Here is a 21,938-nt window from a genome sequence, read left to right on the forward strand (position 1 = left end):
AAAACGGATTGTATTTGCCAAAAAGCTTAATATTTGGGTGCAGAATTCTGAGAGTTGAAAATCTTAATTGGAGGTGCAGTTCTTTATCTCATTGTTCTTGAAACCTGATAGCCTTAGTACAGGCTTCCTCAAACTTGGCCCTCCAGATGTTTTTGGCCTACAACTCCCACAATCTCTAGCTAGCAGGACCAGTGGTCAGGGATGATGGGAACTGTAGTCTCAAAACATCTGGAGGGCTGAGGTTGAGGAAGCCTGCCCTGGTAGTTTTTATGCATGAATACTAATATAACATCCATGCAATGCTACAAATGGCATAAAGCATGATCTGGCCAATATTAATCAGTTTTGAGTCTCACTAGTTAATGCCAGGGTTGGGCATGTTTTAATATGTTTCTCTTGAATTCAACAGGCCTTAAAAATACTTAGCTGTGGCTGTGTGAAGTAGGAGTGTGTATCACTAGTGTATTTCTTAGCATACTTCCCCCCACATTTATCTTTGCAGTCCTGGGGATTAGATTGTTTAAAAAGATATTGTTATATATACAAAACAAGAAACATGTCTGGTAGACATGTGATAGAGCTATCACACATTCACCATTCCAAAGAACTTGTAGGTTTAAGCAGAGGGGAAAAAGCAAATGAAAAGATGGAAAAGAGAAATGACACATTGTAATAGAATTCAAGAACAAATGAATATATACTTGGACAATGTTATTGGGACTAGGAACAGAAGGACAGTGAGAAAAGTAAGAACCATTAATGAGGATCTATTAAATATATTTCAAATCTGGCTCTTTATATGATATGATATATTCAATGTGAACGATATTTGTGGCTAGGATTTGAATATTGTTTAATAAACTGCAAAGAGTCAGGAGGTTACATTTTGTGCTATACTTGCTCCTGCAAAAAGACCAATGGATTTCTTATCTCATAAACCTTTCCAAGTTTAAGGTGCTTTAAAACCACCTTTGCCTTTCTCTGATCTATGGGCAGTCAAAGTCCTTTTTAGCTCCAGGTGTAAAACTGGCCAATGCTCATGACTGATCTAATTTACACAGGCTGATGATGGGCCCCTGGGGACCACAGCACAGCTTGGAAATCAATGAAGCGCAAGGCTTGTTGCCACAGGTCTTCATGGCTCTGTGCTTATGGCTCTTTCTTTGCTCTTTGTAGTGGGCATATGAATGACAGGTAGCAAGCAGCACACCTTGGTGTAGCAGCAGAGGACTCCCCTAGCACCGCTTTTACAGCCACAGTCTACTGCAGGCCTGCACAACTTCTGAGCTACACATGCATGGTGGCCCAATGATCTTCCTATTGCTATCTGTTGGGTACTGTAGGATAAATATCTGGCAGAAGTCCTGCTGCTATTAAGCAAGTGCAAAGGGGGCAACTGGATGAAATGAAATCAAAACCAGTAAACTAGGGCGGAAGAAATTGCACAAGATGCTGCGAGAACAAAGGGGCTCAAGTGAACATTTAATCCATGGGCCTCTCAGAGCAGCCCGCTCAGGAAGTCACCAATATGTGGCTGTTGGGCTGTGTTCACCTTGGTAGGGTACAAGCCTCAACTACAGAACTTGCTGGCAAACAGAGCAATTGTGCCACAGTTTCTACCTCTGGAGAGGTTTTCCACTTCAGCAATAAACAGTACAAAGCAAACTGCACAGCCAATGGGAGGGAAGTTTCTTGAGAAGTTTAAGGGTCATACATTTCCTGGTTTCTTCCCTACACAGCTAGGAAAAACAGAATATAGGCTGAGGGAAAACCTAGACATATCAAAGAAGGTTCCCTGCCACCTAGGAATCACTATTTTATAACTATCCTACGCTCCACATAGGCTGAAATTAAAATCTAAACTGTAAGCCCAGTTCCGCCCTTCCTTTTGCAATCTTTCAGCTAGGGAGCTGGAATAAAGGCCAAAAATTTCTTTAGCAAACTAACTGGCTTGTTTTCTATATATCGAAAGCATGTTCTCAAAAGTCCCACTTACCTACTGGTGACATTTCTGGTACCGAAGCAACGTATGGTCCATCCAGGAACTTGGGTTCATTGTCATTGATATCTTGGATTTTGATGATAAATTCAGATTCCGGCTCCATCGGCCTGCCAGTCAGTCTATCCAAGGCTTGAGCTCTCAGAGTATACTGGGATCTCTCTTCTCGGTCCAGCCTCTGAATGGCATGGATATCTCCAGTTGCGTCATCAATGGTAAACACAATGCCTGCTCCTTCTCCCGACAGTATGTATTTGATGGATCCATCTCCTCTGTCCATATCAGAATGCAACTGCAAAGAGTAACCATATGTAGTTGGAACTTAGCTCAAAGTATATGTGAAGAGCTATTTAATGCATTTGGTTCAGGACATGTTGATTTTGTGGTAGAGAAAGGCAAACAACTTCTGGTTATCATCCCCGCCACCAGCTATCACCATCATCATTAGTGCGCCATGTGTTTTAGCTGAACAAGCTGCTTCTTCCTGCCTTGGTTCTGTGGGACAAAGTAAACAGGTTGCAGTCTTGGGGTTTAGTTGAGGCAACTCACTAGGAAGAGTAAGCAGGTTTGACGAAAGTCTGTCGTTCACTTCTATGGGGGGGAAATGAAGCACTGAACTTAGGAACAACTTTGTGGTTGGGGCAAAACATGCCCAATACCCTTGTCAGTGTTATGTGTGTCAAGGAGCGAGCTGGCAGTAAATCACACCTATCAAAGTTGGAGTTAACTCCTTATTAGCAAAAACACAGTCTTCACAGACTTGGCTGAGTGTCAGGCTTAATGAACATAGCAACCCATCCCTGGTAGGTTTTTACCCCATGAATCAGTTGCTGAGACTGGAATTCCCCATCCCATTTAAGTCCCCTCCTCTCCATAACTTTTCCCAAGCAATTGGACTGCAACTGCATGAAGCTCTCTTCTGGTTCTGGGAGACAGAGGATGGGAGCTTTCATACAGGAGGGGGAGACATCTGTGAGTCTCCACCAGCCTGACTAATCTCCTCCACTTGCCCTCCTTCCTGCCTCATCTCCTGCTTCAGCTTCTTCCTCTAATTCTAGACTTCTCTCCGCCACAAATAGAGGACAGCACTCTGCAAAGTAGGGCATATAGCCACTCTAAAAAGGACTGCGACTCTACATCCCACCCACCTCACTCCATTTCCCCATGCCACAAAACCTGAAAGGCCGTTAGCTAGTGAACTCTCATACTACACAACACATTTCTTTTTTAATGTCTAGGAAAGAAATAAGACCGTTGGTTGGCCTGCATTTTTCATACAAAAAGCAACTGCTTCTTTGCATATTTTATGATGGCCCCACACCCCATATTAATATTTCATTATTAACCTAAGATTAAATTAAAGCAGGAAAGGAGCCTTATGGCAGTGAATTGATTTCATAGAGATTCATGGCGATTGCAGGAGGAAAAAAGACACGGCTGAACTATTAGGAAATGAAAAAAGTTGTAACGCAGCTACTGTCAAAGAATAGGGCAAGGTAAGCAACATGGAACATCTGAATCATACACTCTAGCACAGCTGGCGCAGATGATAATGCACCCTAGAATATTAGAGGGAATTAGCGAATTAACACACTGCATGGCGGCTAATTAGTTCTGAGTAGGCATTGATAATTTGGGAAGCAACAGAACATAGACAAGCAAAATGCAGTATCAATTATCTTTTACAAAAGGCAAGAAGAATGATTCAATTAGTTACAAGTCTGCTAAACACCTTTGCCTCGTGAAATAATTGAAAAATATTGAGAGCAAAATCACCCGAGGCTTAATCAAATGGCTTATGGGACCGCAACTGGCAACAGTAAGAAAAAAGCTTGGGAAGATTCCTTGCCTACCAAAACCTGCCTGCTTCTTTTGTTTAACCTCCTGTATGGGAATAGGAAAAAAATAGCCGGGAAGCTAGTTGAGCAGGAAAGTCTCACACCCCAATACTTACGGTGTGGACTCAGATGTAAATTCTACCAAGGTCTATGGGAGTTGTGTTTTTAAAAGATTGCAGCAGCTACAACAAAATGCCAATAACCACTTACAGCAAGCACTTCAGTGCTTCAATGCAACATTTGTCCTTCCTGGAAAAGATCTGGACAATGCGTAATGGAACTGTTAGAGTACTGAATTAGGATAAGAGAAACCCAGTTTCCAATCCCTGCTCAGTCATGTTGTTTTGCTGATTGACCGTGGGCCATTCAGCCTAAGCTACTTCAGAAGGTGATTCTGATGGTTAAATGAAGAGAGAGGAAAGCCAGGAAGTCCTTTTGAGGAAAATCACAATATAAAATGCAATTATTGTGGGTGGAGCATACCCCGGTGCCAGTGATTTGGGAAAACACACACCGTTGGCTACTCCTACATGGCCTTGTGTCTTCTGATGTAGTGGCTCAGAAAAGGTGTCAAGCACATACGTATCCCACCCTTTCTCGAAAGAGCTTGGAACAAAGGAGTTATTCAATCGTTTTTATTATCGCAACAAAGTAGATTAACCCACACTCTGTGAACCACATGCTCCAGTGGCTCCCATGTCATTAAGGCAGCATCAGCAGGGGCCCTGACAGTGAAATCAGGTGACCATTCAAGCATGATGATCGCTTAAGAACAGACATGAAGGCAGCCTCCTGCCACTCAGTGAGCCAACTCTTGCCATGCTAGGAAATGTCAGGAAGCCAGAGATACGGTAATGCTTATCAAGCTGTTTGGTTGGAGGCTGCAAATGTCCGGCTCTCTGTGTTCTTAGAACCGTTGCGTTCGGTCAGGTTTTTAGCGACAGGTTCCGACATTATCTCATTGCTTTAGGAGAGTTGCCGGCTTCAGCACAGTTCCTTTCCACGATGCTTTGGTAGGCTTGAAGTCACCTAGGGGGAATTGATGACATAGCTGCTTCCTATGCCAGCATTGCCTCACCTCCTGGAAAGTGCAGTTTCTCTTTTAGAAGCACACAGCAGCGGAAGCTGTGAGATCTGAATATCAGTAAAACACATCACTTGGGAAGACAGGAGAACTAATGCTAGCGTACTAGAAGAAGCAAAGATCACCAGTGTTGAAGCAATGATTCTTCAGCATCAACTTTGTTGGACTGGTCATGTTCTTCACATGCCTGATTATCGTCTTCCAAAGCAACTACTCTATTCTGAACTTAAAAATGGAAAGCGTAATGTTGGTGGTCAACAAAAGAGGTTCAAAGACTCTCTCAAGGCAAATCTAAAAAAATGTAGTACAAACACTGACAACTGGGAAACAATGGCCTGTGAGCTCTCCAATTGGAGAACAGCCTTTACCAAAGGTGTCATGGGTTTGAAGACGCTCAAACTCAGGACGAAAGGGAGACGCTTGGCAAACCCTCACCATGATCAACTCCTGCCCAGAAACCTATGTTCCCACTGTGGAAGGACGTGTGGATCCAGAATTGGCCTCCACCATCTCTTACGGACTCACTTTTGAAAACCGTGTTTATGGAAGACAATCTTACTTGGCTACAAGTGATCGCCAAAGAAGAAAAGAAGGCTTGTGGGCAGATGCTAGTCTGGACCAACCCTCAGGGCTACGTTGCAGAGTCTCATGGATGCATGTGAGCCATTTGATGGAGTTCTACAAATGCACAGAAATTTTCCATAACTGAGGAAGTCATGCTCATGTACAATGGAAGTGCTTCACTGAAGAACAACCTAGAAGAGTAAAATGGCTGGTATAAAATGTGATTCAGACAGTCCCACCTCCCAGTCTCAGCAGAAAAGCAAACATAGATTTGTGTGGCCTGTCTATTTTAGCTAGGATGCCCCTTAAAAACCTACTATGTATTGGAAAACAAACAAATGAACAACTCCACTATCTGAGTGGTATTATAGGATCCAGAATAGCTGTAATCTATAAATTAACATGTGCAAATTGAATGTAAATTCATTAGTAAATTGGTCTCTAGTGTCCACCAGTCTAATCAATCTTGATGGTGGACTTTTGAGCTGATATTAAGGCCTAGGAAGGTTCATTTGGGTTGCTAGTTTGATTGTCTAGATGCTGGCACCAGTCCAATTTGTGTGTGCTTATGTGTGGAAGTATGCTGGAAGTAAAGGCAGAATGGATGCTCAGTCCTTTGCATCTATATTTTCTACCATATGACAGCTTTCTATGTATTCTTAGAAGAGCACACTGCCCAGAATACATGAAATATAGAAAAGGACGTGAGAGTTAAATCCATACCAGTTGTACATTATGGAAACACAGAATACCAAAGAGATGTTGAAAAACACACACCAAGCAATGTGAAAGAAAAGAATTTTGTACAGTCTTATTTCTATAGTGTTAGAATAGAATAGTGCTAAAAGTGTTGGATAATTTTCCTGATTCAAAAAATAATAATGGACTTCACCACGCCTCTTTTCTGATCAGCCTGTTCTGTGTCAGTGGGGCTTTGATGAATGCAAGAGGTGAATGCAAAGTTTCACCAAGCAGAAGGCCTGACCTTATGACTCAGTGAATCTTTGGGGAATGTTGTTCTTCCTAACCTGTCAACGTCCTGATTTTGGCCTACATAAAACCTGCTCCTGCTTTTATTGAATTCAGAAGATGTTGTGTAGGTCACAGTCTGAATCAGCAATACTGCAGCTGTGATTGAGGAAACATATTAGAAAACTCCATATATTTCTGTTTAGCTAAGGAATTGTTCTAAGCTCATTGTCACTGTAATGAATGGATCAAGATGACTAAAATGTCGAAATAAGAAAGGAGAATCAGCATTTTGCTCTCAGGGTTGAAGGGTAATATGAGGTCTGTGTTCCAAACAAGAAAGTTTGGTTGAGTTCAGGCAGAATGAGAGTAGGTGCTTAAAAAAACACCACCACCTTTGGCTTGCACCTTTCCTTACCAGATATGCTGCATATGAAAATCGAAGGTGGATTAGGAAGTTGCCTTATACTGTGTCAGATCGTTGATCTGTGTTAACTCAACTAGCAACAGCATTCCAAGGTTTCAGACAGAGATGAAATATTAAACTAAGAATCTTCTGCGTACAGTATCTGTGCTTTACCATCAAGCTACTTCTCTTTCTACCATGCTTCATGTTTGCTGTTGTATGAATTTAATCTGCAAATGAAACCACTGAGCATTGTGTTTGGCCATCAGTAAGTGCACAGCTTTGCTCATGGGGGAGAAAAACAACAGATATATTCAAAACTATAAGTTCAGCCAAGCAGAACTGGCTCTAAAGTTCAAATCTTAATCATGAACATCTGGGCTATAGTATCAAGTAAAAAAAGAGGAGCAGGTGCAAGGCACAGATGGAGATCTGTATTCCATTCCTAGATTTAGATTTGCCATCCTCTTCCATAACAGAATCTGTGGCAGCTTTGGACCTGACAGCGAGGAAAATGGCTGTCCCCAAACCACATCCACCCCCATGTTTTTATGATGATGTCTTATGTTTATGTTAATCACTCCTCTCTACCTTCTATGAAAATAGGGGAGGGAAACATTGACTGCAATGATGTCACATCATGCATCTTCTGAACCAAGCATTACCAGCATGATGTGGGTTGGTGGCAGCAACAGTGAGTCAAAATGCCAAGTGGGAAGCAGTCTACATACTAGATCCTAGGGCTAACAAAAGGGAAAGGCCACCATGTCTTGCTTAGGAGTGCTGTATCATTGCTGTTGGAGACAAAATAGTAGATTAGATGGGCTCAATTCTCATTCATCAAGGCAATTATTATATTAAGGAATATTTTGATAAATTGAAACCAGGGCCATCTTAAGCATATCTGGCGCCGTGGTGTGAAGATCCCTCCGGCGTCCCCCCCCCCCTTTCCAGAATTGCTGACTTTTTTAGGGAGGACAGCGCTGCTGGTGACGTGCCCAGCTTTGCGGGGCTGGAGGAGGCGGGCAGCAGCTGGAAGATGGCTCCTCCGGCGGGGAAGAGGCAGAGGCTGGCTGCTTTTTGCCATGTTGGCCATGGCAGGTGGAGGCTCCGGGCGCGGTGCTGCTTTGGTGTGGCACGGCGGAGGTGGGCGAGGGCGGCGAGCTGATGCCGGGAGGCACTGCGTCCAGCCTCCGCCTCTTCCCCGGTGCCCTCCAGAACTTGGCGCCCTGGTGCCCTGCACCACTAGGCTCTATGGGTAAGAGGACCCTGAATGAAACTCAAGGGAGAAATGCGCAAGTTTTGTCTTTCTCCCTGTCTTTCTCACCTTCAGTTGTAACTATCAAGTGTGCTCCTGTGCCCTTGGAAGTGCCATAAACATGACTATGGGGATGGGAGAATGGCATTATTATTAACAGAGATGAGACAGGGCTGGTTTTTTCCAAGTGCCTAAATACACTACCCTACATCCTGGTCCACTAAAACTACTGCAAAACATATTACAAAGGGTGCTGGAAATTACAGCCAGGGAGAGCTGTGCTCACAGTTGTTTATCTCCTCATTGCAAATTCATCCCATTTTGAACCAGCAGAATAAACTGCAGTAAATTAGCCGGCAGCATAGACACAGGTTGTGAATCTGTGGTGCTATATAGCCACACAAGATGCATTAGAATACAAACTGCCCTGTGTGTAGGATACAGTGCCTTACAATTAGCGATGACTTTGCAGTGTGGAACTGGAGAGCTTGCAATGGTGAACTTGTGAATTTGTCCCTGTACTAATTATGTTAAGCTCAAACTTCAAGAAAGTTCAGGCTTGGCTCCTAATAAGCGCACACTGTTGCCGTAACTCTCTCACATCACAGCTATCTGTTCTCTTTGCCACAAATGTGGCAGGCATCACCAGCAGTGACCGGGAGAGCTTCATTACTTCCTGTCATCTGAAACTGAAATTGCAGCATCCTTGGGCCATGAATCCATGGTCCATTTTCCAGGGTGCTTCAGAATTTAGAAAGGGCACCAAGGCACCCTGGAACCTGCATACCCCAGCAATTTTTCTTGGTGCCATTTCCCCTCTTCTCCTTTGCCCAAACTGTTGTTTAAAATGATTGACTGTGGAAACCCACGTGACTTCATGAGTATTTATGACAGTATCATGTCAGATTTAACTTCATGGTATTATTGACAAAATCATGTGTGTCACCACCACATCCAGTATCATTGTGGGTAAATTGAGGCCAAAGGCTGAGAGGCAAAGGAGACGATGGCAATGAAGGACACTGAACAGCAGCACTGAAACAATAAGAAAGTGTTTTATCAAAAAGTGGATGTGCTTTTTGAGCATGATATATGATAAGCAGCTTTGTATCAACTGTATTTTAGAAGTATTGAAGGGTTAAATTCTTTAGTGCTGAATGAAAATGCTGGCAAAATAAAAAATTGGATGAGCTTCTTTACCAGTATTAGCAAACGCTCTTTATTTGCATGCACAGGTATTGCTACAAAATGGCAAGAAAAGCTATGTTTGCAAAAAATAAATTCATGCATGCTTATCTACAAAACTGCTTGTTAGAGCAATTCTGATTCCATAGTAGAGTCCATCTGTGGATTTTTTTAAAAGTCAGTATGACACACCACACAAACCCACCCTAGAAAATACTTGAACTTTACATATATAGTAGTTTAGAAGGTTTAGACGCTGCATCTTAATAACTAAAGCAAATAGACACTGCTGATCTGCCCCAGAACAGAATTTAAAATCAATGAGACCACTTGGGAAGTAATCTGAGGAGAGCACACGATGCATTAAGAAATATGATCAGATTTGCCTTCTTGTACTGAGAAACTTTAAAAGCACTGAATGTTCATTTTAACCAAGCCAGCCATAGACACTACTGAATGCATCCAGATAAATTAAGAGTTTTGCAAGTTCAGAGAGGGCTCTTTCTTGCCACCTGAATTACTTTTAATTGGAGTCACTAAGGTTGGGACTTGGGATTGATGTGTAAGTATGAAGCCACTGTACTGGGTGAGGCCATCAGCTCATCTAATTTCCCCCCCAGCCATGCAACCTGAAATCCTTGTAAGTGGAGGAGCCAAGATTGAAACTGGGGTCTTATGTAATGTCATTGAGCTACGGCAACTCCAATATATTATGCATGCAAAGCATATCACTGAGGAACTCTGGGAGTTCTCATAGGGTGCATAGAGTTCTCTCTCTCATGTACAAAGACACACAGTTCTCTGGGTGGAGAACAAGAAAAGCATTCTGGTATATCCTCACATAACTTCACTAAATATAATTTTTCTTTGGGGGCGGCACCGGTAAAGGATGACTTCCAGTCTGAATGATTTTGCAGGCTCCAAAAAACCAATTCCACATAGGCAAATCCCACTTGGCTTTCCCAGACCCAAGCCCATGCTTAAAGTAGCTCTTTGTATCTCATCCCTTGCATATTGATAGTATATAAATAGAGAAACTATCATTTTAATTCATATTCTGATCCCAGGATGTGCAGATAATAAGAGTGCAATGTTTATTAGATTATTGTTCTGGCAAACGTCAAACAAGAATGGACAACGAACGATGTAGGTTCTAGGGGCATAGTTGTTATAAGAATAGAATGATGGGGGAAAGTCATTAAGCAGGCCAGTGTTCTACAAGACAAGAATGGAAGCTGGTAGACTTTGATGTCAAGAAGGTACAAACTGAAGCTGTCTGGCAAAAAAAACCCCAAATGCATACCCTGGCTTTCCTTTGACCAAAACATCTTCTTAAGTGATATAGGAAACACAGTTAAGTGAGTTTTCTCCAGGTCTCAAACAAAGTTAAGGTGGAAAATTATTCTCAACTTTGCATGTAGCCAAGAAAAGCAATATTGTAAGTAATATAACTGACTTTACTTTTACTGTCATAAGAATGCAGACATTCATGAAAGACAAAGGCAGACTAGTGATTCAGGCTATCATATATTGTGTTTATTTTTCGCTGCCTGCTAGCCATTTGAGAATTCCCCCCACTGCCTGTTTTTATATAATGTGCCACTGAAATTACATTTTGAGTGTGTTTATACTGCTGTTCTAAGTTGGAACTTAATCCACGACATCCAGACTCAAGCCAACTTGAATCAAAAGAGCCATCACAGATGGAAAACAAGAACAAAAAGGTGAAAGCTTGAGTTATAGGCATGAAGAAGTCATTCTAAGGAGACACTCACTGCCAAAAGCCCTTTTCTGGCATTACAGGCCTTCCTACCTGCAGAAATTCATGCTGTACCTCTTAGAAAAGTCACTTAAATAATGCAGATTCCAGAGAGAAAAGCCCTGATAACACCAAGGAAAACTGAACAAAAACAGTGTACAGTTGAAAAAGAAATGAACAGAGAGGTTTTTACTTTCTTACATTAGGCCTTGTACATTCAACCAAAAATACAGGGGCAAAGTTCCCTCAGAACTACACAGCCAATCAGGATATTTACCTTGGTGAATATCATGTGGTCCTGCTGGGCTGCTAAGCCACACCTGCAACAGTCCCCATCTTGGCTAGTTGACTTCAACATTAACCAAATTAACCCTTCAACCACAGAATGAGCCTCTCTTCTGCATCTCCAACAGTACCTACCTACTGAATCCATGGGCAGGGGGCTATTCAGCAAGTGCAATGTCAGGGGGTGGGGCCCTTTGGGGGGGGCACTCTCTTCTCCTGTTCTGCTCCATGTGGAAGCTATTCATGCCTGCATGCTCTGTAACATCTAGGGCAGGCACGTTCAACTTCCAAGAGACTGCGATCTGCTCCTGCTATAAATAAACTGGCAGTGATATACCCGTTGGATTGACCAGAGTTGTTGAATTTTTTTGGGAGGAGGCTTCACCAAAGATGTTGAGCTTTTTTGGGGGAGGAGGATGAGCCAAAGTTAGAGAGGAGGATCCCACACTTGACCATGATCGACCACAGACACATCACGATTGACCAGTTGGACGTAATAATAATAATACAATAATTATTTATTCTTTATAGCCTGCCCATCTGGCTGGGTTTCCCCAGCTACTCTGGGTGGCTTCCAACCGAATATTAAAAACACAATTCAGCATTAACTGTATAATTACAGTAAAAACACAATATAGCATAACATCCCTGATCTAGGACAATTTGCCCAAATTGGGATGTCAAATTGGGATGTCAATACATTATGAGTTTCCCCACTTCTGCTGTATATGGTTGCCTACCCCTGCTAAAGGGCAGGGAAATGCAAACTGCAGTGACATGAGGACAGTGATGACCTATCCCACAATATGTTGTCTTCTGTTGCAACTGCACATTTAATATAACATGCCCACTTGTGCTGTTGCAACTTCTTTTTTCCTCCCTGCCTCCCTCCCTCCCTCTCCTAAACCAATCCCTTCTGTATCAATATAACCTGCCTATGTTCTGAACCCGGAGCACTTCCTATAAAGACTGCCAGAGAGTTTCTAAGGGTGACATCAATTACACCAGATAATTGTTAGTGCTGATCTTTTGGAAAAAGGCAAATCATCGATAGCCTTTCAAAACAGACATTATTCACAGCTCAAGGTGACACCCGTCGGAAGCTCTTAGGAACTGAAATAAATTAGGTGTCCACCGATACACCGCCTGAAGGAGAACAGCCTGGAAAACCTGTGTGGTGCCAGATCTCCTCTTCTTCCAAATTCCACCTCAAAAACCACCTCTTGAGACTTTGGCTTAGCCTCTTAGTCCTACCCCAGAGCCAAAGCTAAGTGCATTTGTCCATACCCATCCTTTTACCTTCGTCAGTTCCAGCAATCAAAATTTAGATTGGAAGATCCTCAAGAGAAATATTTGTGTGTTTGTGTCCTATTATATGTTTGCCTAAGGCAGCAGTTTGGCACTGCAAACTACAGCTGCATCATCACAGCAGCAATGGAGGGCTGCAGTAGCAGGCGGCCCAGGCGAGCCACAGGGCAGCTCGTCAGCAAACATCCTGCTCTGCCACCCACTGCCGACGCCACTGCCCACCTTACCAACGACAGTGTTTCAGCCTCAGCAGAAGGGGGAATGTGGAGGGAGAGCTGCCTTGGCCTGTTGCAACTGTCTCACCTGGGCTGCTGGCTGCCACCCATCTCCACCTCATATGTAGGTCTAAAGGAAGTGGTGTAGGTGGGTTTGTTTGGTTTTTGGCAAAATCTAATGGGAGCAGGTGGAACACTTGGCAAGATCTACATGATCTTGGAGGCTGAGGAGGTCTAGGGGGCACTTGAAATGTTGGGGAAGGGTTGGGGAGGTAGGTGGAGTTCACACTCCTTTGTACGCCTGACATCGAAGGTGGAAAGGAAAAGCAGGGGGAGGGTTGCCAAAGGTTGTAAGGGTGAGTGCAGGGCAGGCTATGTAACCCTTCCCCTTTTCAACCTCTGATGGAATTGGGCAGGGCAATGAGACAATGATTGACATGTGGGTTGTTCTGCCCGGCTGTCAAAGTTGGCCCATAGGGTATGAAACAAAAATGTTCCCCATCCCTGGTCCAACGGGATAGTGGTGTGGGATTTGATGAGAGTTGGGTGGTCTGCTAGCAGGTGAGGCTGTAGGTAAGGCTGCTGAGCATCCTGTCTCCGTGACTTCCCACACTGTGGAATGGAAACATACACCATCATGTGATAGACAACAATCTCATGACTGAAAACATGGAGCAGGAATCTTAACAGGCACAGCCCTGTCTCTCTCTCTCTCTCTCTCTCTCTCTCTCTCTCTCTCTCTCTCTCTCTCTCTCTCTGTGTGTGTGTATCTATATACGTATATATCTGAAAGGAAGCAGGGATAATACCTGAAGGAGCATTTCCACACTCAACATTTAGCCTAGACACAGAGATCTAACTCCGAGAGCCTTCTGGTGGTTCCCTCACTGTGAGAAGTGAAGGTACAGGGAACCAGGCACAGAGCCTCCTCGGTAGTGGCACCCACCCTGTGGAACACCATCCCATCAGATGTCAAGGAGATGACACCTTTAGGAGACATTTGAAGGTATAGGGCAGCCTTTTAACGTGCAATGTTTCATTATGTTTTTATATATGTTGGAAGCCACCCAGAGTGGCTGCGGCAACCCAGTCAGATGCGCGGGGTGCAACTACTACTAATAGTAGTGATGGTGATAATAATAATAATTAATAATAATAATAATAATAATAATAATGTATTACATACACATTTTTGTTTATATAGCAACACCTTGACCCCCCCCCCCACATGCCACTTACCTTTCCCACATACAAAGGATCCGTTCCAGTGTATTCTTCCAAAACGAAGAATTGGTTCCACACCCAGCTCCTCTTCATTCGCAGATGCAGAAGCAAGTTGTCCGAGAGGCTGCCTTCTTGGCCTTTGCTGGGTGGTCTGCTGCTCCCAGATAACACAGCCGTAACGAGGTTCATCATTAAGCAACAACTTAAAGATATACTGAGTCCGAGCCACTTCCTCGCTCTGTCCATTTTACACGAAGTTCGCGTTGCCATACCAGGGTTGTTTCCAAAAGTTGGAGCCGGGTCCTTTAAAGCATCCAACAGAAAGGCCTCTGAAACTCCCAAGCGCAGTCTTTCAGTGCTATGAAGCCAGCCACGTTAAGGACAGTAGTTTCCTGTGAAGTAAGAAAACAAACACCAATCCTACTGTTCAAGTTTCCATCAAGGAGTTTTGAGAGCATACTTTATTTCTTTTCTTTTTTTTTAAAAAAAGGGGGTGGGGGTGGGGGTGGAGAAAGAAATATGCTTCATGCAGTATTTAATCCCTCTCATAAAACTGTGATAACAAGTTAATCCTCTTCCAAAAAAAGAGAACGCTCTTTGCTTATAGCATGCATACTATACTCCCAAATGAAGGTAATGTTTGATTAGCTAGAAAGGAAGACTCTGGAGGTATGCTAAGGTAGGTGTCAGATCTCACTATATAATTGATTGGCTTGAGCGAACAGAACATTTTTGAGAGAAATATTTATGACCAGACAGCACCGGCAGTATTTCGAAGGAGGATTCACTTCATAAAAGTTATAATAGGTACCGATTTGACTCTCTTTCTTCCTCCCACCCGGCATCCTTCTGCAAAATTCTGCATGTCACCTCACATGTATATGCATGCACACAAATATTACAGACACGCTGCAATGCTTTGATTCAATTTTAGCAGCTGCAAATTATTTCTCACTTTATTCTTTTAGCACCCAACCTTCCTCTGCTTCAAGCCAGGCTTCACACTCTGCTGCCTGCTCTCTGAGGAGTTGGCCACCGCAGCTAATGTGACATTTCTAGAATTCTGAATAGCCAGTTAATCATTATATCTGTCACAAAAGGTCTCAGGATGCTGATAGCCACATGCTACCGTAGCATATGCCTCAGTGAGTCAAGCGAACAACTTCCCCCCCCCCTTCCACCTTGAGCCTGAAAGACTCATTTAGACCAAGGAATGTTGACCTCCATCAGAGGAGACTTTCTCATCAGTCAAAGATCTTTTGTTGTCATGAAGTTAGATTAGCTGGTGACCTCACTCAGGCCATGTTTTGTAGCAGTCTTTTCTTCCCCTGTTTTGCCAAGTTTAATGAGGTGGCACTGCACTTCGCTACTCTTGTCAGTGCAGTTAGCAAACATCCTCTGTGTGTTTCAGATGTTCATTTTCGGGAGGGGAGGGCCTTTTGTGTCCTCTGAGGGCAAGTGAATTCTTTACAAAGCCTAATATTGATCTTTTTTTAAAAAACGTCTTTAAAGTCTATTACGATTTCACTCTACTCTCCGTTGTGAAATTAGGTTGCTGTTTTGACAGACCGCTTAATGTTTTTATCTAGAGATGATGATTTTTTTAGAATTAAAAAACCCCCGAACACCCCACATACACAGCAGGAGATGCAGCCAGACTCATCAAACTCATAACAGAAGCAAGGGCTATTATGAAATGATTATGATGTGCAAAAAATATGTAAATATTAGTGGAAACTTATGAACATCCACAGATCTAAGCTGCTCCCCACAGCCTCTCTGTATCCATTTCCCTCACCTCCCAGACACACAACTCTTCTTTTCAAAAACAGACTGGTATCTACAGCAGGAGCTAGGAATATTGAGGGTGCACTCAATGCTAATGTGAAAGTAGTAGAGGGGACATGTTTTGTTTGTGAGCACCCAGGAGCAGCTATCTGACTCGCTGTTGTTTAATGCAGAACTGGAAAGGTCCATAGGCTAGTTGGACAATAAAGTTGGTATATTTTCTCTCACAAATCCCCGATCACACTCAAGTGCATATGCTCATCACTCATCCTATTGTCCCTAGGCATTATACTGCTTTTTACCACAGCATTCCATGTAGGGTTCTCTGACAGCTTCTATAAGCTATTAGGTGTCAGGAGAGAGACACACAGGGAGTCCAGATGTTGCCTTGTCTCCTCAAGTGACAGCCAAGTCCAATGTCTAGAGTGGAGTTGATTGCAAACAATATTGAGCATGGCTGAATTTGTTTTGTGAAGGGAAGTACCATATTTTTTGCACCATAACACATTTTTCCTCCTAGAAAGTAAGGGGAAATGTCTGTGCGTGTTATGGAGGAAATGCCTACAGGTGGCATGCCTACGGATTTTCCTCCTCTAAAAACTACGTGCGTGTTATGGTCGGGTGCGTGTTATAGAGCGAAAAATACGGTAATTCTGGAACAACTAGCTTGCATTCCTGGATGCCACCTGGAATTCTTCTCCTCTCCTGCTTCATGGGTGATTAATGAAGATCCTACAGCATTCTGTCTGTGACTCAGGGTGAGAGTTCTGTATGGTGGCATGCGGCAGAATTTGTGTCCTGGATTTTGAGGTAGAAAGGTAGAAATGTCCAATCTACAGACTTTTTGAGTAAGCAAGGTATGTTGAGCCATGCGTGCATGAAGTTTCAGCTTTCTATCTGTTGTGAAAGCGCCTTAAGAATTTTGATATTCCTGTCAGCGATGTGAGTCAGTGAGTTTCACAGATTCCCTTACTGACAGCACTATCAAAATTCTTAAGTGTGATGATACTGATACAGCTATGGATATATAGGCTGCTGTATTTCATCTCCTGTGGAAATCTATGTCAAAACTTCCATCAGCTTTGATGGGCCCGGACTGTTCTCTTTGTGTTCCCCACAGACACTTGTTCAAAGGTTTGCAATCAACCCTTCTACTGATCCCCATGGCAAAATGATCTTTGAATATGAGTCACCAGAGGTTCTGCTTAAAGTCATCTTGCAAGCAGTCTTGTTTACTGAACATCTGTGATCGTCAGCAAAGCTTAGCATAATAAAGAAAACAAATGATCAAGCATTAAACCCATTCTCACTGGAAACAGTTTGCTCATGCCAGTAAAGTTAATTGTGAAACAACTGAGTTTTAGCATGACCAGATTCTTCTATTGTAGTACTGAGCAAGGGCAAATTGTTGTGGCTGAGGGATTTTTTTTAATGGAAATCCATTTTTCCAAGGCATTCTGGGCATATAATTCCTCTACGGGCTTTCCATTCATGAACTGTATAAACCAGTCTTATCTACTAATTGTAAGCTCATTCTCTGTGCATGAATCCTTATGCAGCCAGAACAGCACCATCCATGCACAAGAGGAACGAATCAGCAAGGTTTTTAAAAGATACATATACACACAAGCCTCCAACAGCAATGAAAAAGCTCAGTGATGACTGAGCATGCTTTGTGGGTGTGGAATGCTAAATACCTATTGTGGGAAAAGATGGAAAAGTAGGGGAGAGGGGGAATGAAATGGAGTATCCAGGATAAGGGCATGACTGTTGGCTGGCATCCTAAACAGCAGCTGCCAGCTTCTGACATCTCCCAGTCTGCTTCCTCTGACCACTCATTGTTGTCCCACCACCAATCCCCTGACTGTGAGCCTTCTTCCCTTGGGGGTTCCCTGGGGGTCCCCCAACTGGTGCCTCCCACCACTCCTCGGCATCCAGCCAGTCCTGCTATTTGCGGAAGGTCGGTGGTTCGAATCCCCACGATGGGGTGAGTTCCCATTGTTCGGTCCCAGCTCCTGCCAACCTAGCAGGTCGAAAGCATGTCAAAGTGCAAGTAGATAAATAGGTACCACTCCAGCGGGAAGGTAAATGGCATTTCGGTGCGCTGCTCTGGTTTGCCAGAAAGCAGCTTAGTCATGCTGGCCACATGACCCAGAAGCTGTACACCAGCTCCCTCGGCCTGTAAAGCGAGATGAGTGCCGCAACCCCAGAGTCGTCTGCGACTGGACTTAACTGTCAGGGATCCTTTACCTTTACAGTATAAACTTGGAATATTGTGGAAACAGGGATTAACACTTTACTAATTTTTCTTTGTAAAACAAAGAAAATAAATGCATTTTACTAAATAGGATAAAAATAGCATAAAACCTAGCCCCCATGATAGCTCTCCCAGCAGCAGTTGTTCTGCCATTCTATAGATTGGGGAAGGATGTGAAAGGGTGGCAACGGTGGGGATGGGCTTTGCCATAAGGGAATTATTGGATTATGGGAGCCAAGGATCAGGAGTTATGGCTTTAGCCCTGTATGTTTGAGTCCATTAACAAAGTTGCTCCCCATGAAATCTAGTTGCTGACAAGGCCAATCCACCGAAAAGCGCCATAGAAACAGCAGCAGCACTTAACACCACCAATATTTCTCAGTAGGGAGAGGAAAGCCTTCAATTTTCCTGGAGGTCATCTAGATTAAGGCTGAAATCCTATGCACATTTACCTGTGAGAATCCCCACAGTGGAGCTTGCTTCCAAGTAAACATACATAGGATTGCCCTATTAAAATACAGTAAGATATACATTTTACCATACATTAATAAAAAGTCTTACTGATTCCTTAAAAATAGAACCTGCCTTCACACAAAAACAACTGCATAATTTTTTTTTGGCATTCATCAAGAGGAGATCTTATTGGAAAGGGCATAAGTACACATTGGTTTTGATTAACTGGATTACACAAGCCTTTTGAAAATCATCTGTCTCGTGTGTGTAGTATTTGCTTATTCCTGCCAAACACCCAGTAGTTTGTCCATTGCATGTTAATGCAGACTGGTGCAGTGACTTGGGGGAGAAGCTTTCAGTGCTTCGGTGTGGATTAGATGCAGAGTACCCAACAGCCTTATAGGATCGTGCTCCTTCATCAGTATTATTACTATTTTTAGTTGTTTTGATTAATTAGCAGAGCAAAGGTAAGATGCACTCTGCATGCATGCATGATTAATATAGCCATTTAGTTAGGTAGTAAAAAGCAATTATAGGTCAATACATACACTCTTATAATCAGTTGTTTTTTAAAAAAAATAAAGGCACTCTTTTGCATTTATGCTGTATGGTAGAGGATGAATTAGAGCTTTGCTAAGGGAGGGTGTAAGCATCAGTTCCTGCAGTATTTCCAATTTGCCCATTTTCAGCAGATCATTATCACATATCTTTTGGACTGGGAGGTCTGTCATTATATAGAATTGAATCTAACCATTAATGATAATCCATGCCTTATTTGGTATGGGGGGGAAAAGGCATATTCATTTATTTATTTTTTGCAGTAATTTTTTGGTGCAATACGTAACTGGAGTAATTTTGCTCAGCTGTACTGTTGATATCCTGTCTCTCAGTCCTGCCACCCTCACAGGAATGCTTGGCGGGTAGAAGCAGTTCTAGGGGGCTGTGACCAGTGTGGTTGCATCAGACCCAGAGCAGACTTCGCCACTATTACTCCAATGGAAAGCAAGAGATTTTGAGTGCAGTTCTGTGTATGAAAGCTATTTCCAGAGGGAATCAGGAGTGCCATATTGGAAGAATCATTTCAGTTCAAATACGCTTTTAAGCAGCTTGTGTATTTTTTTTGTCACAGCCCCATCCTCCTCAAATAAATACATACATTTCATATATTAAGGGCTGACATTATACAAATACAGGGTGCTTTATAATGGCATATACAGTATACTTCATTATGAATCACCCTGTATATCTAGGAGCAAGTCCCATTGAACCCTATAGGGATGACAACTGAGTAGACATACATAGGATCGTGATGGAACTCCTCACTCAAATGTCAACAGAACCCAACAGTTGCACTGGTTATATATCCCCCCCCCAAGTGCCTGCGCTTGCATTTCAACAGAACTCCCCAAAATTACCTCTACATCCAAGTCTTTCTACCCCCGCCACATCAACACACATGCATTCTGGCAAAAGTGGGTGGTATTCTATGGTAGTCCTTAGACTAGACCCATAGAAGTTAACAGACACGATTCACTTAGGTTCATTAATTTCAGCGGGTTTTCTCTGAGAAGGACTTAGCTGAACACAAAGTTAAATACTCCAAACATAAAAAGCATTGGGGGGGGGGAGTGGCAAAGAAAACTGTATAGGATAGCAGAAAAGATGTATAGAAGCCACTTAGTCACTGGAAATGTATTGATATTATCATTGGGGACTGGACAAAGCTGGACCATCCCTTTGGAGGGTTTTTTTGGGGGAGGAGGTGTTGAGAAGCTTGGCAGGGCTATGACCCTTTTTGCCTGTAAGAAAGAAGGGCATCCCTTAAATGCTCCTTTGCCCCCAGTAACCAGTGTCCCTGTGGTCTCTTCAGTACAAGGATGACATATATAACAACAACAACAACAACAACAACAATTCTGCTCTGGAGGGTAGGACACAAACTAATGGCTTCAGGTTACAAGAAAGGAGATTCCGACTAAACATCAGGAATAACTTTATGACAGTCAGAGCTGTTTGACAGTGGAACAGTCTCTCTCGGGAGGTTGTGGACTCTCCTTCCTTGGAGGTTTTTAAGCAGAGTTTGGATGGCCATCTGTCATGGATGCTTCAGTTTAGATCCATTGCAGGGGGTTGGACCAGAAGACCCTCAGGGTGGTCACCTTCCAACTGTATGATTCTATGGTTCTTTGATTCTATGAACCTGCCCTTCACCCTAAGGGCCCAGGGTGGGTTGCAACACTAAGACACAACATGAAAGACAGTATAAAACAATTTACAATCACAGAGTGATTCGATCTAGAGAGGTCTCCAGTTGCACAAGTGCTGGATATCCTTTAATTATATGAATAACCACTTTGATATTTAGGGAAAGTTTGAATGTTAAAACTATCTCAGCTCTATTTCAGTGATACAGGGGGCGGAGAGGAGCAGAGTTATTGGTTTGTTTTTGTTCTATTTTTTATTATGTACTTTGTGTGTTTTTTATCTTGTATGTTTGTGTTGTGAACTGCCTTGAGATCCATGGATGAAGGGCAGGGTACTAGCTAGCTAACTAACTGAATAAACAAACAAACAAACAAACAAACAAATGTGAATGCTTTTAGAAATGCAGATAGCAGTTGCAGAAGGGCCCGATCAGGTTGGGACTGTGTTGTGTGGTGGTGGTAGGGAAGATGGAACAGGAGTTGTTCAAACTTCCTGATGAAACAGTCTTCCCAACAGTCCCACCTAAAGCTGCTCCTCCATAGTTGCTGACTGTATCGAGAGGGAATCTCCAATTGCTACCAGTACTTGAATACTTCCCCTGGATCTGTGTGCAGAACATTATGGGCTTTGGGGTGGCTTTGGGAGAAAAAGCAAGAGGGAAGGAGAAGGGGTTATGTGCTTGGCTGAGTCAAGGAGGAGAAAGAGGGATGCAATCAAATTTATAAAATTGCATATGTATGTATCTATACTTAGATTTGATTTTTATATATATTTACATAGCAAGCAGTTTCTAGCTGCGCATTCCCTGTTGCAGGAATACATTAGTGGAGATTGACTTCCGTGTGTAATGACTTCTTTTAAAAAGATTTTCCTCTCCCATCCTTATCCTGCCTTAAAGAAAGCAAACAGCTTGGTAATGAACACAGTAGGAAGAAATTAAAGCAGAGTGCAGAGTATGCTTCAAGTGAGCTGTTTATTTTGCCTTTTAATTTGTTGTGATATTTAAAACTGAGAGCAGGGGGTAAGTACTTTTCTTCATTAAAGGGCTTAATTTTCATGCTTTCTTTACTTCTGCAGTTGTCCTACTTACTCTTCAATGCTCGCACCATTGTCCTGTAATTCTAACCTGGAAGCAGGCCCC

The 21,938-nt window shown here is 42.9% G+C and overlaps 1 protein-coding gene across 4 annotated transcripts in view; it reads right to left on the bottom strand.

The window, feature by feature from the left end:
- The window catches only part of CDH20 (cadherin 20), a 155,108-nt gene that overhangs the window by 29,014 nt on the left and 104,156 nt on the right, over positions 1 to 21,938 (bottom strand). For all 4 annotated transcript variants that reach the window (XM_083449407.1, XM_083449405.1, XM_083449406.1 and 1 more), the window contains exons 2-3: positions 14,110 to 14,486; positions 1,997 to 2,291 (exon numbers count right to left, since the gene is read on the bottom strand). In XM_083449407.1, the coding sequence (XP_083305533.1) occupies positions 1,997 to 2,291; positions 14,110 to 14,364 (550 nt within the window). In that variant the 5' untranslated portion in view covers positions 14,365 to 14,486. The remainder of the gene's footprint in view (positions 1 to 1,996; positions 2,292 to 14,109; positions 14,487 to 21,938) is intronic.

This window comes from Podarcis tiliguerta (assembly GCF_965153285.1).
Source record: "Podarcis tiliguerta genome assembly, chromosome: 7".
Classification (NCBI taxonomy): Eukaryota; Metazoa; Chordata; class Lepidosauria; order Squamata; family Lacertidae; genus Podarcis; species Podarcis tiliguerta.